Source organism: Sinohyriopsis cumingii, chromosome 2 (genome assembly GCF_028554795.1).
Source record: "Sinohyriopsis cumingii isolate HCF-2022 chromosome 2, ASM2855479v2, whole genome shotgun sequence".
Taxonomy (NCBI): domain Eukaryota; kingdom Metazoa; phylum Mollusca; class Bivalvia; order Unionida; family Unionidae; genus Sinohyriopsis; species Sinohyriopsis cumingii.
In genome coordinates, this window is record NC_142962.1 from 128,910,541 (window position 1) to 128,934,143 (window position 23,603).

The following is a 23,603-nucleotide window of genomic DNA, read 5'->3' on the forward strand; positions in this document are numbered from 1 at the left end:
ACAATAGGTTATATATACGCATCAGTAATTTTCTTACAGTGTGCACAATACTACTTGCAAATAGATCCACATGGACGCCAGAGTTGATAATAATGTGATTTGACTCCGATACCACACTGTTGAGCACCTGCACCAACAAGTAACACCTGCAAATGTGATTTGCAGTATTCATAATGACAAGTCCTGCCACATATTTTCCCATGCATACGATTTTACACTTATTATGTCCTAATGCTACTGAACTTCTCATATATATTTACAAATTACATTTATAAATTATATTTCTCTAATAGAAAATCATCTGAGTTTTTCATCATGTACGTTTATGAATGATGGTGTAGCAACCTCTGCTGTATAACTTCCTCAATAAATATAATGCCATGGCAAACAAAAGAATGAATTTTATAAGAAATTAGTGACTACTTTTAAAAATTCATATTGAAAGCATTTATATTATGGAATATTTTACTTTCAAAATATCATTAATTTCTCTCCAGCTAGTTACTTTTCATAATAAGTTACTTATTTCATGACCTCCAGGTTTCATACAAGGTATCCATCCAACAAGAAATACCATTAAAGTATTCAATGATCTTCATATGAATGAATTTAAAACTGTTTTTTTTATAGCCACTTAAAGGTATAATTTAACTTTATATCATGGGTGAAGTATATCCTGTCCTTACATGTATATCAATAAAGTAAAAATGTTTTTTTGCAACAACAGTGGTCATGCAAATCATCAAATTTGAAAATATGTTGGTGGTCTTTTAGATCCATATATCTCAGGGAGCTGAAGACCTGATACAGGCAGGGGTAAAACTCTATTTTCTATTTTGGATAGCACTGTGTATATTTCATTGTGTGGGAACATGATAAGCAAACAATTTAAAGTGACGAGGTGTGGGGGATGAAAAAATAAATCACAGTAATTCTTGCATTTTTAATTTTACTAATCTAATGAAAACCCACTAATGCTTACCTGTGAGTTTTTTGTTCTTTGTTTATTTAAAAGCAGAATCTCTCTTGTTAAAATTACTGCTATTATACTTCATAAATTTTGTGAAACACCTAATTAGTCTCCAGATTGTTTGCTCTAATGTTTCAATACACATATGGGGGCCCCGGGTGATCGAGTCATCTAAAGCACTTGCCTTTAATGACTGCTGCCATCTCACCTCTGTCTGCATGGGTTCATGTATCAGGCTTTGCCAGTGTACCATATTTGCCGGCCAATAAGGCGATGTGGAATATAAGTCGAATGAGCAAATTTTCCATCCTTCATCCCTATATAGGTCAATAACGAGTATCAGACGAGGTCAGATCAACACCATGGCTTTGTCTTTTTCACCTTCTTCCACACAGCATTGCAAATTTTTCACCTATCTGTAACTCAGTAACCTTTCTAAATGGATCATTAAATGTCACTAAAAGTATCTAATTTGTTTCACATGAAGTATTTTAAATGCATCATGTACTTTTAGCTATATATAATGCCGCTGACCAGAATATTATTTTAGTTATAGAAAGGATAAAATTCATGATGCTGTGTAGAATTAAACTATAATAGCTTCCAGTTTAATAAATATGACAAATATCACTGTATACTATTTCAGATTACCAGCACTAGGGAAAATTTCATAATTAATACTAAAATGCTTTCTCCACATTTTTTGGGGAAGAGAGATATATAGAGAGATGCATGTGTATTCCACTGCATTTTTCTTTTTGAGTCTCATGATCAAAATAAAATATGGCTGAATATATATATATGTGTGAGAGAGAGATATTCCAGCTCTTTGTGTAATTTGTTACCTTATTGCCCCTGTTTAGCTGAAGCTCTTGTCAAAGAGAGAAAACATATAATAAATTAAATATAAATGTAAGCCATGAAAATAGATACCATACTACTTCAGGGTTTAAATATTCACAATAGTTTAATCCATATAGACTCCATTTAGGTTAAATGCCAAGAATGATCATTTCGCATACTGTCTAATTTTCTTTGCAAGTATAACAACCTCTCTATTTCCAACAAATAAGATTTTTTTAAACAGTGCATGTACTCTTCCTGTACTTAGATGGCAATTGTTTTTGATCTCTGCTCATGCTATATGTTGCTGTAATTGCTCTCAGTCCTATCAGCAAGTTCAAAAGATGTCACAGCTTGAGATATTTACACAAGTACCCACCAGGCATTTCCTTTAATTACATGGTACCTTATTCATAATACCCATGGATACCTCATTTCCTTATTGGTAGCCTCACTAATCTGACCTGGTCTGCTGTATCTTGACCTCAGACAGGTGCTAGCTTAAGAAAACCCGACTAAAGCTGTAGCATATTTAATTAGCATGCAAAAATACCACCACAAAGCCACATAATTCTTGGACAATGGAAGTGAAAACTAAAACTAGAAGGAACTGCTTACCTAGTGGTATTAATTGATAATGAAATATAGTACTGCACTTTTGTACACGAGTAAAATAACAGACATCAAGTAAGTGAACAATACAGATTACCTTCTAATCTCTCTCTCTCTCATAATGGGGCATAATTTTTATTTGATCATGAGGCGCAATAAGAAAATTCTGTCTTGTCTTGGTTGTTGTTGTTGTTGTTGTGTTTAATGCCATTTTTCAGCACATGATAGGCTATACATGGTGGCCAGTATTAATGGTGGAGGAAGAACCTGGGAAAACCCCGGAAAGAACCACCAACCCATGAGAAGCTACTGGCAAGCTTTCTCACATACCCACATTGGCTGAATCCAAGACTCGAACCCACGCAGACAGAGGTGAGATGGCAGTGATCTGTAACGGAGAGCGCTTTAGACCACTCGGCCACTCGGGGCCCCTCTTTGTCTTGGTTATTCCTCTTCTAATTTGTCAGTTCTAATGCATATATATCAAATTTAAACAATGGATATTACAAACAATGTATATTACTAATGTATGTTGCTTTAGCACAATTACACATAATGTACATTAATTCTTAATACTGACCATCATGTAACTGTTTAAAATCTTTCTACTATATTTTTTCATACATGATCTCTTCCCCAAAATGAAATATTATTTTACATACTATTTTTTTTATAACTTTTGGAGAATTTTTATCTGTATGATAAATTATGTGACATTTTATAAAAGTGATTTGGATCTGTTATACTGGCTGCCATACATAGCCCATTGTTTACTGACAAATGGCATTAAACCCACAACAACAACAACAATATATGTGAATGCAGTTCATTAGGCAAGTCTTTGAATATTAAATGGCATTGTGTACAACCACAGGTCTTGCATCATTGCTTACAATTTACCTATAAATCATACATATACAACATAATCCTAGGATTATACAGGATTACGTACAAATCATATATGTACTATATAATCTTAGAATAAACATCTCATGTGACTGTTTTAAGGTTTTTCCATAAGCTCCAATTCCAAATGCTGTTTTGCACCATTTGGTTGATCATCCCCACCAAAGATGCAGAAAACATAGAAAGGGGACATGATATCATCAAGAAAAGTATATTATTGCCAAGTATATTTTTTTCTCAGTACAACAATTACGCTATGAACATCATTATCCTAATAAAGCCAACCTTTATCTTCAATTAAGCTAACGTAGACAGTCTATTATTGTTGGGAACACTGTTCTATTTATATTGTGTGCATTCCAGGCTCACCATTATTCTACCAGAGTCAACCTTTCTTAAATGAATTTATAAATGACAGTCTAATAGGGAAGTTCATATTATTTCAAGGAATTAAAACAGCCAATATATACCCATGCCTAAAAAAAAGTTAAGAAAAGGATATACGGAACTCACCTTTTCCAGTTTTTCAAGCTTTCCTGTCTTGATGAATTCATCTATTTTCTTAGCAATTTTTTCTCCAACACCTTCCTGAAATATAAACTATGTACTGCAAACTCTGAATGAGAAATGAAAATGTTTTAAAGAAATAGAAATTCTGATTCTACTTTATGTATAGAAAGGTAAAAAAAATTTGAAACCCTCATTAACATCTACAAACTATTCCTAATAATAATCACATATACTTTAATCAGTCATCATTCTAAATAGAGTAACAAGACATAATACATTGTAGATGTTTCTCTGTCTTCTTAACTGAGGCCTGATACCCATTAAATTTTGAATGAGTTTTCAAATATAACATAGACTTGTATGATTTTTGTGTAATCTTTGAGCAAATTCATTAACAAAGATTTAAAAACAAAATGTTATATGTCTCCTTACATTGGCCTGAATTAGGTATTAATTGGGCAAAATTGTAACAATACACATTTGTTTTACATTTTGAATGTGTCCTGTAATTGGCTCCAAAACTGACCAGGGAAGACCCCAGGTACATGTATGCACATACACACTGATATGCAAGATTACACTGTTCTTGTATTTGCTTCCAAAAGCACAAAGCCCAAAAAGCCAAATTTAGCATTCCTTATTGGGTAATAATAATTTTGATTCTGCATCAATGTATGATGGAGACAAAAACAAAATATTTAAAATCTGCAATCATCATCATGAGCATTTTTTTCCACTGACAAACTAACAGTATATTCCATTAAATTGCTGTCACATTTACAGCATTAACTCTCCACAGACTATCTTATATCATGAAAATGACTGCAATAGTATAGGACAAAAGATCATACCAATGTTCTTGCTTCTGGACCATTCTTGATCCTTGTTGGATGTTTAGCAAGAGATCCTGCAGCCTTTCTGTAGGCATTGTACTTATGCATCTGCCTATTGACATTCTTCTCATAGTTTGCCAACTCTACAAAAAAAAAAACAGTTCATTACCCTGCACTGGTAAGTGACACTGTATAGTTTTAAAAAGGGCAGTTCTAGGACATTAAAGGGAGTGAAGGTTTTCGAACAACTTGTACATACTTATGTGCATACCTACTTAGCTAATGTGAATGGATTTAAACAAAAACCGGCATGAACCCAGCATAATCATATATCTTGCCAGCTCTGCCATGGCATAATCTGGAAACCTTGCATGAGCAAAATATAAATATCAGAAATATAGAATGACCATACATTTTGCAATTTCATGTCCAATGATCTTGATCTTTCATCTGTTGATCATTTTGTAAAGAACTGCCCTTTTTCAAATGTTATGCAACTATGATAGAAATTGTGTGTGAAAAATTGTGGAAACCAGATTTTTCATGTGGAACCAAAAGTGACAATTTTAGCTACTGCTGACCTTTACCAATGACCTCTGAGCTTGAGAATCAATGGGAGGTGTTTCTGCCATAGTGCAGACAACCTATGAAGGTTGACAAAAACGGGATCCAAGAAACTGGACTTACATAGAAGAAACAAATAATAAGAATTACAGTTTCCATTCCAACAACTTGGCCTTTCACTTCTCAGCTTCCAAACCATTAGGCATCAGCTCCTGCCAAATTCTATTCTAGCTATAATGCTGAATGAAAATTAGGCAATGTAAAATTTATTTGTCATGCAAAAAGAAAAATCACCCTTTCTTTTTAGCTTTAGCAACCTTGAACTTTCACCAAGCAGTGCCAAATTAATGTGCTTGTCTCTACCACTGTGTAAGCCATATGTATGATGTTCTGAGAAAAAAGACCACAGCAATGTACATAATATATATAGCAGCATTTTATGGCAGCTCAGTACATTAGTGTGTATGTTTTTTTTCATTTAGCTTGAACAATTTTTCAGTGATATCACTACAAAGTCTGCAGTGTTACAGTTTATAGTGATGTCTATCACAGGGGCATTATGCTACAGACATGTAGCATTATGACCCACCTAGTCACATTATCCTGACACAAGGCTGATCAGTCCTAGCTCTAACCTCTGAATGCTGAGCACCAAGTGAGGCACCTGTCAGTACTATTTTTATAAGTCTTTGGTATGACTCGGCCAGGGAACCACTATGCCACCGGAGCAGTCTCAAGACATTAGTGGCTATACGATGTCAACTAAAGGTAAAGTTTTAAAAGTCCCAAATGAATTCCACAAAAATCAGGAAAATAAATTCTTTTCCACATACAATGTAAATGTAAACACGAAGAATAACATGATAAAATAATGTAAAGATATAAAATAAAAGATAAAGTTAACACATTTAAAATCCTTAAAACATATGGTGAACTAAAGTAATGTTGCAGAAACCATCTTGACTACAGACCGCCGGACTGACTGATGGACATTATTAACACATTATTCATCAGCACCTTTGGGAGAGACAAATTATGGTTAGCAGTAAATTCCATGATCAAACACATAATGGTGCCAGACAAACTAAGTAAGTGTAAAATCTTAAACATAATCACTGGATCCTGAAAAACTGGTCACTATAAACTGTGATCAACTTTTGAAAATGGCAGAGTACCCTCCAAGGTAAACACATCAGCAAATTTCATCACTCTGCATACAACAGTATTAGAGAAACTGAACTTAATGTAAAAACCTAATCACTGGAGTGTGAAAAGTAGGTCACTTAGCCTTAGCTGCTTTGACTAGCCATTCATTACCCTTAAAACCAATGTGCAGCAAACAGTATAAAACTACATTTTCCCCCTGTAACTGGGCTAAACGTGTTCTTTAAGATTGGGATACAAATGGGTTATCAAATTTAATGTTTTGCAAGCTTTATAGTGTAGAAAAGGATTTTGAAATGACGATGAAATTTGTTTTTTGAGAAGTTTCAATGTAATTCACAGATTTTAGCATGACTTTAATTCCTTCAGTAAAACTGGAGGTCTTAAGTTAATGGTAAATGGCTCAAGATAGTGCCATGCATTGTTGCAGATGCAGTTCCCACCTTGTAACCATCTTCTGTAAACATGAACAGGAGGCTCTGATTTTATTGAATTTACTCTGAAAAGTGAAAGGATTTATTGAAAACTTTTGGAACTGGCAAAGATCAAACATTATTTTGGGTAGTTCTGATAACAAAGGTGGGGATTTTGGAACACAGAACTAAGAAGTATCTGCTACTGTTACATTGATATTTGTTGATTCTAGGTGTGGATGAATGTTGATGTCAAAACAGCAATTTTAATGGGCCAGAAACTTTATAAAGAATTTTTCTATTTGTTTCAATAGTTGCTGGCTTGATGACCAGCAGCTTTGGAAAATAAATTTAAAATAATGAGAATAATATTGAGTATTTTACCAATCATTTTTGCTGACTAACTAAAAGTATCGGTTATTTCTGTTCTTTCTGGACTTTTGAGCTTTTCTTCTCAATGACTGATGACCAACACCAATCCTAAACACTACCAATGGACTGACAGGTGGTCATCATCCAAAATAGAAGGATTAGATTTGCTGTCTGGGTTCAAATAATTAAAGCAAGCAAACCAAATTCCTAAATTTACACAGGGTAGACTGTCTTCTGTTAAATTTGTTCAGTACGGTTATCTGCCAATACCAGTAATGACAAAAAAATGAGAAGTGACTGGGAACAATTTGGCCATACATTGTCCTAGAGTTTGGTATGAATGTCAGACATTTTAAAGATCCAATCACCTGAATCTCAGGATTGGAAGGAGGATAATATTCTGGATATCAAGTAAATGATAAAATTCAAGCATTGCCATTTTTCCATGTGAACTGAAGCCTACAACACGCCTCAGTTTCTACATGAAAATAAAAGATTCTGACAATTTAACAGACATTTCTGAAATATTGATTAAATAGTCTAAGACAACTAGGGTAAACAGACCACATTCCATCCACAAGATTATTGCCCCATTAAAAGTATACACAAAGTGCTCTGCAGGGTTTTGAAAAAAGAAGTTCATTTCTAAAAAAAATAAAAATAAGATACAGCATACAGAAAACCGGGGCACCAGGCTTCAAAGGAGAGAGTCTAGGATTATTATTAAAGAACTATATTGAGGTTCTAGAAGCAGAAACTCTCAGTACAGGAACAGCAAAATACATATAAATACAACTAATGTTTTAACTGTTCTCAAAACCTGGCCGATTTTCCTAGTCCAGCTATGTATTAAACCTTCAGATATGAAGCTTCCTGATGACAGGAGAGAAGCAAGTGTTGATGGGAAGACATCACTGAAAATGACCTGTGTGCTGTGACTAATTTGTACCTCATTTACAAATTCATGTACTCAGTTATAAGTTACTTTGCATGAAGGGTAATATGCAATAGCTGATCATCAGTAGCACAAATTATGTCATCAGGGTTGAATCTAGGCCACAGTTTATTGGAGCAAATTTTGCATGTCTCCATGTTTGCCATGTTCCTCATTGTGAATCCAGACCTTTACCTGTAATGCACATTATATTAATAAGCATTTGATGATTCTCATATACTGGTAACATTGCTGATGCCAGCAAATTCATATTAAACATAATGATAAATGATAACAATTCACAACATACACGAACAAATGCCTTTATGCAAGGTGAAGTACTAACATGCTGATGACTTTTTTTTAAATAAAAAGAAAATGAAACCAATAATTTAAGTAAAATCAACAAGCAATTTATTTCTCTACAACAGAAACTGAAAATTCAAGAGACACTTATAGTTTTTGTGAATTAAATTCCAAATAATCCTATATGTCCTGTCACATGTATCAAAAATATACAATGTTCAAAATGAAATTTCAATAGTCTTGAATGTCCTGATGTAACAAAATGATGCAATCTAGAATATCTCTGTGCTAGTTCACAATAATCCAAAGTGTGTAAAGATCCAAAAAGCGAATGAATTATTTATCAAATCCCTATTTGTACAAATTTTCACTTGACCTAGATGTTAATCATTCCAATGCAAAATTCCAGTCTACCGTAACTGTAAACAAAACCATGCCAAGACTGTTCCAAACCCAAACGCTATACAAACATTCTATTTAGAACTTATAATCATGGACAAAAGTTATCTAATATGCAAACATTCTGTTTACATTATCTAAAGTATAAAGTATAATTATGGACAAAAGTTAAGCACACAATTATATACATAACAGTATCTCTATTTGACGACCATGAAACAAAGCTGTGATAATTTTAGAATTATCACACTGCTGATATTCTCATTTACATATCACTAGATGTTTGCTTTGCTAAATGAATTTGGGTTGCTAATTAAACCTGTTTAAATAAAGGAACACAGCAGCAGTGACCACTGACCAGCTTGCCCTCCCTATCACTTAATTTTTCAACAATTTTGCCGAAAGACCTGATGCAATGAAATTATGTGCCTCCACAAACATAATAAGCAATGATTTGTTTGATTCAATACATGTCACAAAAATAAATCTTGGAAGCACTTTCATAACCTTAAGTTGATAACAAGGCTATCCAAATATGTGTTCTATATTTTGATCTTCTTGTCACATAACGCACCAACAGATCTGGGTCTATGCACTTTGTTAGGAGTAATCAGTAGAACAAACAACCTTAACCCTGATCTGCAGGAGCCAACAGATGTTACTTTTCAATATCTGTATTAGCAAACATCTGGGCAAAGATTTTTGTCTCCATAATATTTCAATATCTTTTTGTTCAAATAATCCCAAAATGATGGCCTTCCACAGTTACACTGCTAAGAAAAAACATATTTAAAAAAACGATGGCAATGATAACATGGACTTGTACATATTTAATAAATGTCTAACCACGGTTCATTCAAGGATTTTCAGCCTGATGGAGACACAAGAATCTGACATGGGCAACTATTGTCTTCACGACTCAGATGGTGGTTATATGAGGATACTAAATTATATACCCAAACATTTCGCATAAAATATTAACTATTCCTCTAATGACAGAATGCAGTATTTTCTGGTATAAGAATGAAAATGAATTTTAATTATTTTTAATATCCAAACTAAAAAGTTTAATGATCAGGACTTGAATGTTTACTGTTGACCTGACTGACCCATTACCAGTAATACTCTTGTTATGTATTTTTAATTTGTATTGTCTGTTCGACTTTTTAAAATTCATCAAATGGAATGGAAAATTGTATTTTGTATATGCCCTTGTCCAAAATCAAGTTCAGTGTGTTCCTGGCTAAAGACGCTGATCTTGTTTTTGTTTTTGTAAAGAAATAGTACATAGTTACTATGTGTGGGTTAAATATTAGGATCATTATATTGGTATGAGTCATGGGCATTATGTCTGTCATGTTCTTTATTATAATTGTAGTAACAGAATCTTCCAGAATGGAATTTTCCTTTAAGTAATAGGGTTTCTTTTAGAAAATTATAATTGTGGCCTAGGTCAAGTAGAGGGCTTTGTAATCTTGTTTATCTTGAAATTTCTCATTCATGGTGTAACATCTTGAAGCAGAATCCTTTGTTGTGTTCAGTATTTGATGTGGGCTGTAAATTATTTATTCAGATTTTTTATTTACTGGAAAATACAAAGTGCTCAACAATAATGTTCTTGGATAGAAACATTAACTTGAACTTATAGTGAATCCAGACTAGGTTATCTTGGATTATTCTATTAAAAAGGCTTTTGAGACATCACCACATCACAGACTATTATAGGCATCTTCAACACCTTTAGTGCTGGATCTTATTTCCAACACCAGTGAAATATAAGTTCATTCATTACGACTGGTGATAAAACTTTTTGGACTATTTGGGATTTAATCTGTAATACTGAAAGTTCTTTTTAAATTTTCACTTTGTATTCAAGGGAAATAAATTATTTGTTGAATTTTACAAAACTTCTTGGTTTTCACTCTTTTCTGATACTTAGTTTAAGGCCATAGAGTCCTAATACCTTAATCTGCACAGGTCCGCATTAGCCATGGACCAGTCCAACAGCAGTCTGACATGCAAATATTTACTACAGTGCATTACCATGAATTAAAGAAGGAAAACTAACAAAATTATTGCAGACTTAAAACTTCAGACAACTTCTTTATGGCTTATTATATCACAGAAATATTTTACTAATCATAACATTTTACAATTTTCAAATCAAATGATCATGCCTACAATTGATGGATCCTCTCTGAATCTCAGTACTAGAGTTAACTAAAATTTCCAGTCTAAATGTTCTCAAAATCAAAAGATATAAAACATCAAAATAAAACAGAACACAATTGCCATTCAAAGCTCATTCTGTCAAACAGGTGGGAAAGTCAATCAATATCCAGCCTGCAGCCCCAAAAGTAACAATTAACTTGGCAGAAAGTCCATGTTTCTTATGACCTTTCTCACCCATGAGATATTTTGACATTTTTATTCTCCAAATATCTAAAATGCAGTGAGAAAGGTTAGAGGAAATTCAGACTACTTGATAAATTGCTCAGCTGCAGATCAAGTTTGCCTCAGCCAATTTACAAACTGAGATTAGATATGAGAGTGTACCCAGTACTACTGTGTACACTCTCATATCTAATCTCAATCTATAATTCAACTATTCAGGAAGACTTTGGTGCAGCTGGATTTTTCTACGGGATCAATGACTCTTTTATTGCATCAATCATGCAGAAACATGCTCTGGAATAAACTCAAGCTAATAACCAGAGCTGAAATTAATAATCTGACATCTGAATATTTGTTTCTTTACCTAAGACATCAGGTAGCATTATGTAAAAGTAATAAACATGTAACAGGGGTAGAACAATTTTGTAACTCCAAGTTTGTCCCTTGGCAACCAATTCTAAAAATCTGGTTGCACAGAAGATTTTTGTGGCTGCCCAGTAAACTATTAAAGTTGCCCATTAAATTTCAGTAATTCAAATTGTTCAACAATTATATATATATATATATATATATATATATATATATATATATATATATATATATATATATATATATATATATATATATATATATATATATATATATATTTATATATATATATAGTCAAAAATGTCATCAGTGGCTACTCATGGGAAAAGGCAATATGTAACTTGCTCTCTGTCCAAGTGGAGAAAGATGGCACTGCTCCTCCTTAATGGGTAGGAATACTTGCTCTCTGCCCTAACAGAATGGGGAGGGTCTGTTCCTCCATAACAGGGGGCCACAGTTCATTATCCACCCATTTATAACCTTCCTTGGGAAGGGCCACTAACCATGAATTTCCAAAGAGACTTGGGTAATCCTCCTCTAAGACACAAGGTACTCAAAGAACAAGAACCCCCAAAATTATGAAGAAGACATGGAAAGAACTTCTTAATCACTTTATAGGTACATTTATGCACAACAAGATCCCAGACCGTGTCTGATTATAAGCTGCAAAAGGGACAATCAGCTGTCCTCTTGTAGCCTGTACAAGAAAGGTGAATGGTGTTTTATATCACAGCTAACCACACACTGCTTAGACATTGTGGAATAGTTGAAAAGGAGATTTTTATACGAAATAATTCTAAAAGTAAACTTAAGGTAATGTATTGACTAAGTCTATGCTAATATGATAATTTCAGCAAAAAGTCATCTTACTGAGGTGTTTTCATGAATTCTAAGTGCATAACAGGATGACACAACATTGTCAGACATCCAAAACACAAAGCATGAGCTCGAAATTTCTTTACAGAATGCACTAAACAAACTGGAAAACTGGTGCACATGTAATGGCATGGTGGTAAATACTGGTAAAACTAAAATATTACTTATCTCAACACGGCAAAGAAGGACAAATCTTGATAGTGATGAACTATGTCTGACATGGAAGGATGCAAAGAAGGACAAATCTTGATAGTGATGAACTATGTCTGACATGGAAGGATACAAATCTGCAAATAGTCTGTCATGATAGGCTACTTGGCGTTCTGGTAGATAACAACCTATCATGGACTGAACATATCAAACATACCAGTAAAAAAGTCAATTCAAGTTTATGGCTTCTCAGTAGGATAAGACATTTTCTCCCTGAAAGGCACAGGAAACTATTTTATAACAGTTACATACAACCCTATTTGGACTACTGTAGTACAGTATGGGGTAATTCAAATGATAAAAACATAGCAAAGCTGGCACATCTTCAAAAAAGAGCATTTGGGCTAACATCAATCCAGAAAGAAAGCAAGGAAAGTTTAGCTGGTAGGTTAAAAATATTACCTATTAAAGACCGAATCTGTTTGAGAAAAGCCAAATTAATGTACAGGATATCTCAGAATAGTGCTCCTGAATATTTACAATCACTATTCCAGTATAGGCTACCTGGTAATACTCCCCACCTGCGATCCATGTCTACCAAACAGTATAAAATTCCCAAACCAAATAAGGAGTTATTTAAAAAAAGTTTCCAATACTCTGGAACTCTGCTCTGGAATAGTATTCCAGCTGAGATTAGAAATGCCCACTCTATTTCCTTCTTCCAAACCCAATATATCCAGTGGCTTCAGAGATGCAGCTTAAATAAATAAATTCCTTTGTATGAGGGCCTCAGGGTAGATTAGTTTTTAGCTAATTGTGTTACCCTCTTTAAATAAGGTCATTATTATTATTATTATTATTATTATTATACCAGCATTGGCTTTGATTATGAAATATATTCAGTGTATTGTCTGATGTTTGATGAGTATAGGTCATATACTGCGTGTGTCATACATGTCCTTACAAGGTTATGGTTGCAATTTCATTTCATGGTAGCCAGTATGGACCAAAATTTACAAAATGTCACTTATCATCATACTTCTCATAAATATATAAGAATATAATAACAGTTAAACGTTCTTGAAATCAGTAATATTTCAATAATAGTATTAATAATAGTTATATATTCACATTTCATTGCCCACATTGCATTTAAAATTCATATAAAGTTAATAATAATTGCTTTTAATTTTTAATTTTGTTATTCATGGCTTAAGCCTTAATGATTTCTTCATGTGTGTACATCAAAAAACAATTAGGAAATTGGAGACCCAAATCGAAGAATTAAAACTACAGTTACATGCTATTAAATCAGCACAGGGAAAGGTTAATGAGCAAGTAACCTCATGTGAAACAGCAATTCAGACAGACTCCCAAATATCAACAGTATCAGATGCTCAGACACAGACAATCCCAGTACCAGCCAAAAGAAAATGTAAAATGACCATGCAAATAAAAACTGATGCCCAAAGTAATCCTGCATTGCAGACAACAGTATCCCCCTCTCAGTCATGTGACACACCTGCAACAGCAATAAGTGTACATCCATGGCCCGCAGTTCAAACAAGTCTGTTACCTTCACCAACAACTGCATTTCCCAGTGCTCAGACAAATGTGTCAGAATCAACAACAGTAGTTCACACAACTGAAACACCAATTTCAGCACCCCTTCCTCCAAGATATGTGTCTGAAATACAATCCAGTCCAACACACGACATCACAAGCCAGAAAAGATAGGACTCTAATAATTGGCTCCTCAAGTTTGAAAAGTATAATACCAAGGAGACTTTTTAAAACAGATGTACAGACTTTAAGAGGTGCAAAAATCAACAACATCACTGACAGAATAATGAACAGTGACCTAACCAAATACAAACAAATTATTATTTTAGTAGGTGGAAATGATGCCTGTGAGGGAAGGTCACTAAATCAACTCAAAACAGATTTTGAAAGTTTAATGTATGCTGCTAGATATTGCAGCCCAAATACATGTAAATTAATGATATCGGGACTACCTCCTCATGTGGACACCAAGGCCAAAGAAATAAATGATCTGATAATTGACTTATGTGAAGATTTCAACCTACAGTACATTCCACAATACAAATCTTTCTTCATTCAGAATCAGGATGTCAACCTTAGTCTCTACCACAGAGACAAAATTCATCTAAGCAGAAAAGGAACCTCTCAGCTACTGAGAAATATTAACATGTATGCCCCTATTTTCAAGCACTTTAATGAAGAGTGTTGTCTTAACTGTGGAGAAACTGGGCACATGACACAGGTATGCCATCATGGCAAACAGATCGAGTGTTTTAGGTGCCATAAATATGGACACAAACAAAGACTTTGTCCATCAATGTATACATATTAGGAAGCTGGCAAAGAGGAGAATGCCAACGCTTCATTTACAAAAAAACTAAATGTAACCAGTGGGACTCTTGACTCTAACTATTCAATGGACACTATTGTAGATGCAAATGTAAATGGATTTTCAGGGTTTGTATGTGACTTTGAAGATGCTAATATATATGAACATTTAAATATAGAAATAGGATGTCAGAATGATAAAAGCAGTATGGAGACAATTTCAGTGAGTACCCCATTGCATGATGACATACATGTAATTGATATGAAACTAAATACAAAACGTTTTAACATAGGTCACTTAAATGTACAAGGTATAGTGGGAAAGATAGACCAGATTAAGTTAATGTTGTCTTCCATGGAAAATAATATACGTATTTTAGGACTCACTGAAACCAAATTAAATGCTAACCACAATGATGATCTATTTCACTGTCAAGGCTACAATAAACCATTTCGTAGGGACAGAGAGACAGCAGGGGGGCGTCTTGTTGTATACATTAGGGAAGATGTAAATGTAAAAAGGCGACTTGACTTGGAGTCACATGAAATTGAGAGTATCTGGGTGCAAATTTTTCAAAATAATGCAAAATCTTTCCTAGCTGGTTTCATTTATAGACCACCTTCCTCCAAAGCATTTTGGAATGATAACTTTTTGAAACAAATAGAAAATGTTCTAGCACAGGAGAAAGAAACATATATACTTGGAGATATAAATAAGGACCTTCTCAATACTCAAATAAGGAACAACTGGATGGAATTTATTGAATCATTAGGCCTAGACCAGCTGGTAAATGAGCCTACAAGGGTAACAGAAAAATCAAGCACTCTTATTGATCACATTTATACTAACCTACCAGACAATGTGGCTTGTGTTAATGTACCAAATGTTGGTCTTAGTGACCACTATCCTACTTTTTTGACAAGAAAGGTTAAATGCAAGAAAAATAAGAAAAATACACATAAAACGATCACTTACAGATCGTTCAAAACTTTTAATGAAGAACAATTTCTCAATGACCTATATAAAGTTCCATGGAGTATGATCCAAAATTTGGATGACATAGATGAAGCCATGAGGGTGTGGACTGACTTATTTATGGATGTAGTATCTAAGCATGCACCACTGAAAGTACATCGAGTAAAGACTGATATTCAACCTAATTGGCTTACTACTGAAATCCTAGATGCTATGAAAACACGAGACAAATTCAAGGCTATGGAAAACCATGCACAATATAAAGTATGGAGAAAAAAAATAACAAGTATGATCAAAAAAGCTAAAAAAACTTATTATCAATCATTGCTTGAAAACAAAAAGAGCAACACAAACTCCATTTGGAAAGTCTTCAATGAACTCACTGGAGGAACGCACAAAAAACAGACAAATAAAATTCACTCACTTCTGGTAAATGACACCATAGTCACTGATGAAACTGACATTGCAAATGTTTTCAATGATTTTTTCATCAACATTACCACAAAGTTAAAAGAGCCAGTGATAGAAAACAACTTTAATGAACTGAAAAAGTTCTGCAGCAGTAAAATCTCAAAGGAGGTATGTTTCTCTATCCCACCAGTGTCAAAAAACTTTGTTAAAAAATGTCTCAGTGAACTTGATACCAAGAAAGCTACAGGACTTGATCAGATTGGTCCACGACTCATTAAATCTTCTGCCTTTGCTATTGTAGATAGCATAACATTCATAATTAATTTAAGTATTGCAACCTCATCTGTCCCCAAAATATGGAAAACTGCAAAAGTAACTCCTATTCACAAATCTGGTTCTAAGGATGATGCTGATAACTACCGACCAATTTCAGTACTACCAAACTTGTCAAAATTGATTGAAAAACATGTCCATGACTCATTCATGTCATATTTAACCAAACACTTGCTGTTACACCCTAATCAATCAGGCTTTAGACAGAACCATTCCTGTGAGACTGCCTTGATCTCCCTAACTGATAAATGGCTTCAAGCACTTGACCAAGGTAGAATAATAGGAACTGTATTTGTAGATTTCAGGAAAGCTTTTGACATGGTGGATCATGAAATCCTTTTGAAGAAACTGAAAATCTACCAGTGTGATGAAATAACAATTAGATGGTTTACTTCATACTTAAATGAGAGAACACAACATGTTTACATAAATAATGTTCTGTCTGAACCTGAAACAATTAGATATGGAGTACCACAAGGCTCAATTCTAGGTTCACTACTATTCATTTTATTTATTAATGACCTACCACTTTTACTAAGAGACTCAATATCATCGACAGATCTCTATGCAGATGACACAACATTGTCAGACATCCAAAACACAAAGCATGAGCTCGAAATTTCTTTACAGAATGCACTAAACAAACTGGAAAACTGGTGCACATGTAATGGCATGGTGGTAAATACTGGTAAAACTAAAATATTACTTATCTCAACACGGCAAAGAAGGACAAATCTTGATAGTGATAAACTATGTCTGACATGGAAGGATGCAAAGAAGGACAAATCTTGATAGTGATGAACTATGTCTGACATGGAAGGATACAAATCTGCAAATAGTCTGTCATGATAGGCTACTTGGCGTTCTGGTAGATAACAACCTATCATGGACTGAACATATCAAACATACCAGTAAAAAAGTCAATTCAAGTTTATGGCTTCTCAGTAGGATAAGACATTTTCTCCCTGAAAGGCACAGGAAACTATTTTATAACAGTTACATACAACCCTATTTGGACTACTGTAGTACAGTATGGGGTAATTCAAATGATAAAAACATAGCAAAGCTGGCACATCTTCAAAAAAGAGCATTTGGGCTAATATCAATCCAGAAAGAAAGCAAGGAAAGTTTAGCTGGTAGGTTAAAAATATTACCTATTAAAGACTGAATCTGTTTGAGAAAAGCCAAATTAATGTACAGGATATCTCAGAATAGTGCTCCTGAATATTTACAATCACTATTCCAGTATAGGCTACCTGGTAATACTCCCCACCTGCGATCCATGTCTACCAAACAGTATAAAATTCCCAAACCAAATAAGGAGTTATTTAAAAAAAGTTTCCAATACTCTGGAACTCTGCTCTGGAATAGTATTCCAGCTGAGATTAGAAATGCCCACTCTATTTCCTTCTTCCAAACCCAATATATCCAGTGGCTTCAGAGATGCAGCTTAAATAAATAAATTCCTTTGTATGAGGGCCTCAAGGTAGATTAGTTTTTAGCTAATTGTGTTACCCTCTTTAAATAAGGTCATTATTATTATTATTATTATTATTATGGAATTACAGTTGAATTACATATGTGTGTTTGATTTTATTATTGGATCCTTTCATTTATTTTGGAAATATTATGCCAGTACAAGCGTGGAAATTTCTTTTCATTATAATACCTGCGTGCTGCCATACGTAAGCTAGGCAAATACCGCGATACTATAGAGTTGTTACCCCATGGTACGTTAATCTGGGTCAGTCGCCATATGCTGTTATATTTACATTTATGAGCTCCGATTGACAAAGCATTCTTATAGGAATAGAAACAAGGAAAGTCATTGAAACTTTATAAATAATAAGTAAGCAGCAATAGGAAAACAGTTTTAATATGTACCGATAAGATCATTAAGTATTGCGATAATACAGCGTTCCAGGCTCTGCAAAAGAACCTACGTTCAATAATCGAGCATGCAATATGAAGGTAAAAAGTGGTATGCAACCAGCTATACCATCTTTAATTCTGTTATACCATGTGTTACTGGTGTACATTCAACAAGTTTCTGTTATAATTCCATAGAAGAGTGGAACCTATTACCGTGTTTATCAAGAATATTTTAAATATAGGCAATTTCAGCTCTTTGGAGTACTTTTTTTTTGGCATTTCTTTATGGCACATCACTGACTGCATAACTGTACACTATGGAAGGTCTAAAATTGATTCGGGGAGAGAAAGAGAGAGAGAAAGAGGGAGGGAGTGAAAAGGAAAAGAAAAAGAAAGTATGCTTAAATATGGAAATACATGATTAAATAACATATATATATATATATGTTATTTAATCATGTCAATATATATATATATATAAGGATACATTCGCAAAAAGGATCTTTCGGGAAATACTTTATATACAAAAATATATATTAAATCCTATGTAGAATGAGTTATTGCACAATATAATTTAATTTGTCAAACAGAAGTATTGATTGAAACTGAAAATCAAAATCAAAATAGTCAGGTCGGTCAATATATATATATATATATATATATATATATATATATATATATATATATATATATATATATATATATATATATATTTAAATTTTAGAATTGTGATAATTTGAAAAAACAAACGCCCATAATTCTGTCCTACTAGTTTTGCATTTACTGATTGCTTCATAATTCTTTAGTGTTTTACAACCTTTAACAAAATCGCTTTCTTCATAAATTAAAGATACTACTGATTTCATTAAAAAGTTGAAGTCTATTCCACAGCTATCTGATAAATCAATCCTAGTATCATTAGATGTAACATCACTATATACCAACATTCCGCATACAGATGGTATTGAAGCATGTAAATATTTTCTTGATAACAATCCTAATAATGCTCTCAATGTGCAAATATAAGAGAAAGTACTTCTATTAGAAGAGCCAATACAAAAGAAGTATTTTCTCTAAGTTATAACACTAACTGCGTATCAACTGATGTGATTTATTTGATAACCTGTACAAAAAATGTAACATGCAATATGCTGGACAAACACATTATAAAATGTTAATATTTCAATAAATTTTAATACTAATAATCACTCTACTCGATTTTTCTTTTATGCCAATAAATATTGTGCATGAAGACATGAACACACTCAGAAAAGAAAAATGACCTTAATACCAGGGCACTATATAAAATTGTATAAAATGTTAAATAAAATATTGATATGTTGTATATTCTTTATGAAAATATAATTGTATGTATGACTGTTTGTCTCTATTTTATTATTTTACTTTAATTTTAAATGAACTTTTCGTAACTTTTCTCAATTTTTCGCACTTTCGTAACTGTTCGCATTTTAGTCATACCGATACAGTTGAATGCCTGAGCTAAAAATCGGTACCAAATTTATTAAGCTGTGCAAAGCTTAGCTTGAAATATCAGCGTTTATTCTTAAATAGGTCTCGCAAACAAGGAGACAAGTGTTCTCCCTTGTAGTTATTATACAGTACATGTATGACAGGTCAATTGTAAGCAACGATACGAGCCCCTGTGCTCAGACCCACGGGAAAAAAGTATGTACAACGTTTATGGGTTATCAAGCACTTTTACGTGTTTATAACTGTAATGTATCCTGTATCAAGGTGATTTATTTAAATTGTAATATGTTATTTGTTCATCCTGCCCAAATATAATTAGGCTATATAAAAATAAAAATATTATTGTCCTCGAAAATAGGTGATACTAAAACATGTGATACAAAGCGACAAAGGTATCTCTACCGCGGAACAGTTTTCTCACCCATTAGAAAATCACACAAATCAGCATTAGGATTATCGTCAGGTGTTTTCTTTCTCTTGCTCATGCTGGATCTAAATGTATATAAGTATTTTGTGACGCGTGTGGAAAAAAAAAATTAATTATCAAGCGTCTGTGGATTCATGGATATGGTAATTCTTCCCACAATTAATGTGCACTGTTTACACTTCCGGAATAACATTTTCTCTATGACGTAGGTAGAAAGAAACAGTAAATAACTGAATGTTTAGTGGGTGTTTTGTAGCAGATGCGTAAAATCAAAGACATCCTTAGCTACAGCCGGTAACGGGTATTAATTAAGGGGTCTATAGGATTACTAAAATACCCAATCATACCGTATCCCGGAAGTAGCTCAGGGGTCAAAGTTGACGGCGCTAGAATAAAAATACATCGACGAACGTGGCACTGGCAGTTGACAGCAAACATTAAGACGAGGTATATCTGGCTGTACATTGATACATCCAACGATTGTATTTGTTTAAAAGAATAGCACAACGAATTGATACAATGTGCGGTAAGTAGCATACAACTCTTAGCTCATTATAATCTCGTTCACCTGTTCCAAGACTGATGTAATCATTCAACACACAAGATATTGTGTATGGTTGGTAGATAGCGTATATTCTTCAGTATAATTCATCCATTTTGAGATTAGCTGAGGCAAGGTGTATTATTAACATTTAGGAAAATGTGTTTTATGTATAACAAGTATCAGGTTGATTTAAGAGGGAACTTAATATTTTGAACATCTAAGTCTAATTAGATGGACTCCACCCAGAGACAGAAACTGTAGCAAAGAATAGCCCTCTTTTGGAAATATTCACTTTGAAACGTTCGCAAAAAAAAAAAAAAAACAGCTCGATAGTATATATTTATAAGAACAAGTAAAATAGCTGTTTATAAGGGTAAAAGTCGTTGGTGGTTTATTTTGGGCACAGTTTGTTTTGACAGATTTTATTACCCAAGCTATGTTCATATTTCCAGGCAAAACAGCTAAGTTTAGATGGAACAAGCACAAATTAAGTCGTTTTTAACAAACCTATTGACATCATTAAGAAGTTTCATTTCTTCTTCTTCTTCTGCTTAAATATTTAATTGATAATTTTAATTTTTAATTTTTCATTGATTTGTTTTTATTATAACAAACTTGTATTGACTCTTTGGGTTTTTAATAGAACATTTGTTTTCCTCATTGACTTCTTTGTTTGTTTCCATGAATGCTTACATTTCTGGTATTTTACCATGTTAACCTAACCAAGGGTAAGACTTGGTTACAGTTTGGTAGGAATTATGACATCATCATGGCCAAGCAGTGCAAGTCTTTCATTAAGACAAAGATATACTCTAGTGAAACTTACCTTCTGATTGCATATCACAGTTCCCAATACATCCCTCAGTAAAATACTTTAGATAAGACCATGATTTTCATCCTCTGAATTTAATACTAAGGGTCCAACAAGGAGTTCCAGTTTTATCTACATGTGTAGATGACAAATTTTCACACACCACTGAGAGTCAAAAGTAACAGAGACATAAGTAACAAATGCAGTCCCATTAGTGCAGCACAACTTGTAATCAGTTATATCTATATGTACTTGATAAAACCATCAAACTGTTGGAGAACTCGTCATAAAATCATGAATAAATCATCTCATTTATTGCATCATATCGAAGACTTGTAGTCAGAATATACAGAATAAAAGAAAGATATAAAGGTGTAGACTATACTGTAATGTCTCTAATTGAAGTACACCATTAATCCATTGTAATAAAGATTATTTTTTTGCCCCAAATTTTTTTTAGTGTATAGAACTTCATGTTCTTGTTAAGATTATGGAAATATTTGTACAGGATAATTAACTGAAAATTATAATCTGTATTTTGTTCATTTATAATATATATATATATATATATATATATATATATATGAATAATTTTGGTGATAGCAGTTGTGTGGGACAATTACAGCAATATACTGGGCAGCTAGAAAAATCTGATGGGCAACAAGTTTTTAAAGCTGGTTGCCCGGACAACCACACATTTTCACCATTTTTCTACTACTGAAAATGAGTTCAAATTTTGATCTTCATAATTGAAGTTTTCTTGCCTATTTGTTTCATTGCTTCTTTTTTCTTGTAATGGTACATAATGCATATTAAATTTAATGGATAAATGGAAAAATTAGTTCTTTTCCCATATCATTACATAGCATGTTTATCTTACACTGGACATTTTTTAAAGTAGTTAACATTACTTTGGCTGAAGTAGAAATAGTGGTTTAGTAGATTACTAAATTTGCATAACATGACTGCCATTTAAATTTTAAAAATCCCATTCTAACTGGATGAATTAACGTTAAGGTGGATGACTTTAGTCACGTATATCTATCTTTGAGGGCTGTTTCTTCTTTTACATTCAAGCAAAAGAGAGAGAGAATCGCAGACCATGATACTCATAGCCTGTATGATTAATGCTCCCATGCTGAATATCAGACTATGACACTCATAGCATGCATGATTAATGCTCCTGCACTAAATATCAGACGGGGGCCCAGAGTGGTCTAAAAGCGCTTACCGTTCCGGATCACTGCCATCTCACCTCTGTATGCGTGGGTTCGAGTCCAAGGCTCGCTAGTGTGGGTACATGGGAAAGCCTGCCAGTAGCTTCTCGTGGGTCGGTGGGTCTTCTGGGTTTTCCAGGGTTCTTCCTCCACCAGTTGTACTGGCCGCCATGTATAGCCTATCTTGTGCTGAAAAATGGTGTTAAACCCTAGAACAACAACTAAATATCAGACTATGATGCTTAGCATGCATGATTAATGCTACCATGCTGCATATCAGACTGATGCTCATAGCATGCATGATTAATGCTCCCATGCTGAATATCAGACTGATACTCATAGCATGCATGATTAATGCTCCAGTGCTAAATATCAGACTACGATGCTTATAACATGTATTATTATTGCTCCCCTGCTGAATATCAGACTGACACTCATAGCATGCACAATTAATGCTCCCATGCCAAATATCATCCAGCTCATTACACTGTCAGGGTGAAGTTTTTGCATTTGTAATAATAATAGTACCGTGAAAA

The 23,603-nt window shown here is 33.6% G+C and overlaps 2 protein-coding genes across 2 annotated transcripts in view; one reads left to right on the forward strand and one right to left on the reverse strand.

Moving 5' to 3' along the window:
* Positions 1-20,680, reverse strand: part of LOC149805810 (DNA polymerase beta-like) — a 59,660-nt gene extending 38,980 nt beyond the window's left edge. The window contains exons 1-3 of the mRNA XM_089950521.1: positions 20,490-20,680; positions 4,693-4,817; positions 3,845-3,919 (exon numbers count right to left, since the gene is read on the reverse strand). Of these exons, the coding sequence (XP_089806647.1) occupies positions 3,845-3,919; positions 4,693-4,817; positions 20,490-20,553 (264 nt within the window). The 5' untranslated portion in view covers positions 20,554-20,680. The remainder of the gene's footprint in view (positions 1-3,844; positions 3,920-4,692; positions 4,818-20,489) is intronic.
* A 194-nt stretch (positions 20,681-20,874) lies between these two features.
* The window catches only part of LOC149805811 (glutamine--fructose-6-phosphate aminotransferase [isomerizing] 2-like), a 108,412-nt gene continuing 105,683 nt past the window's right edge, over positions 20,875-23,603 (forward strand). The window contains exon 1 of the mRNA XM_089950519.1: positions 20,875-21,021. Coding sequence (XP_089806645.1) covers positions 21,015-21,021 — 7 coding nt within the window. The 5' untranslated portion in view covers positions 20,875-21,014. The remainder of the gene's footprint in view (positions 21,022-23,603) is intronic.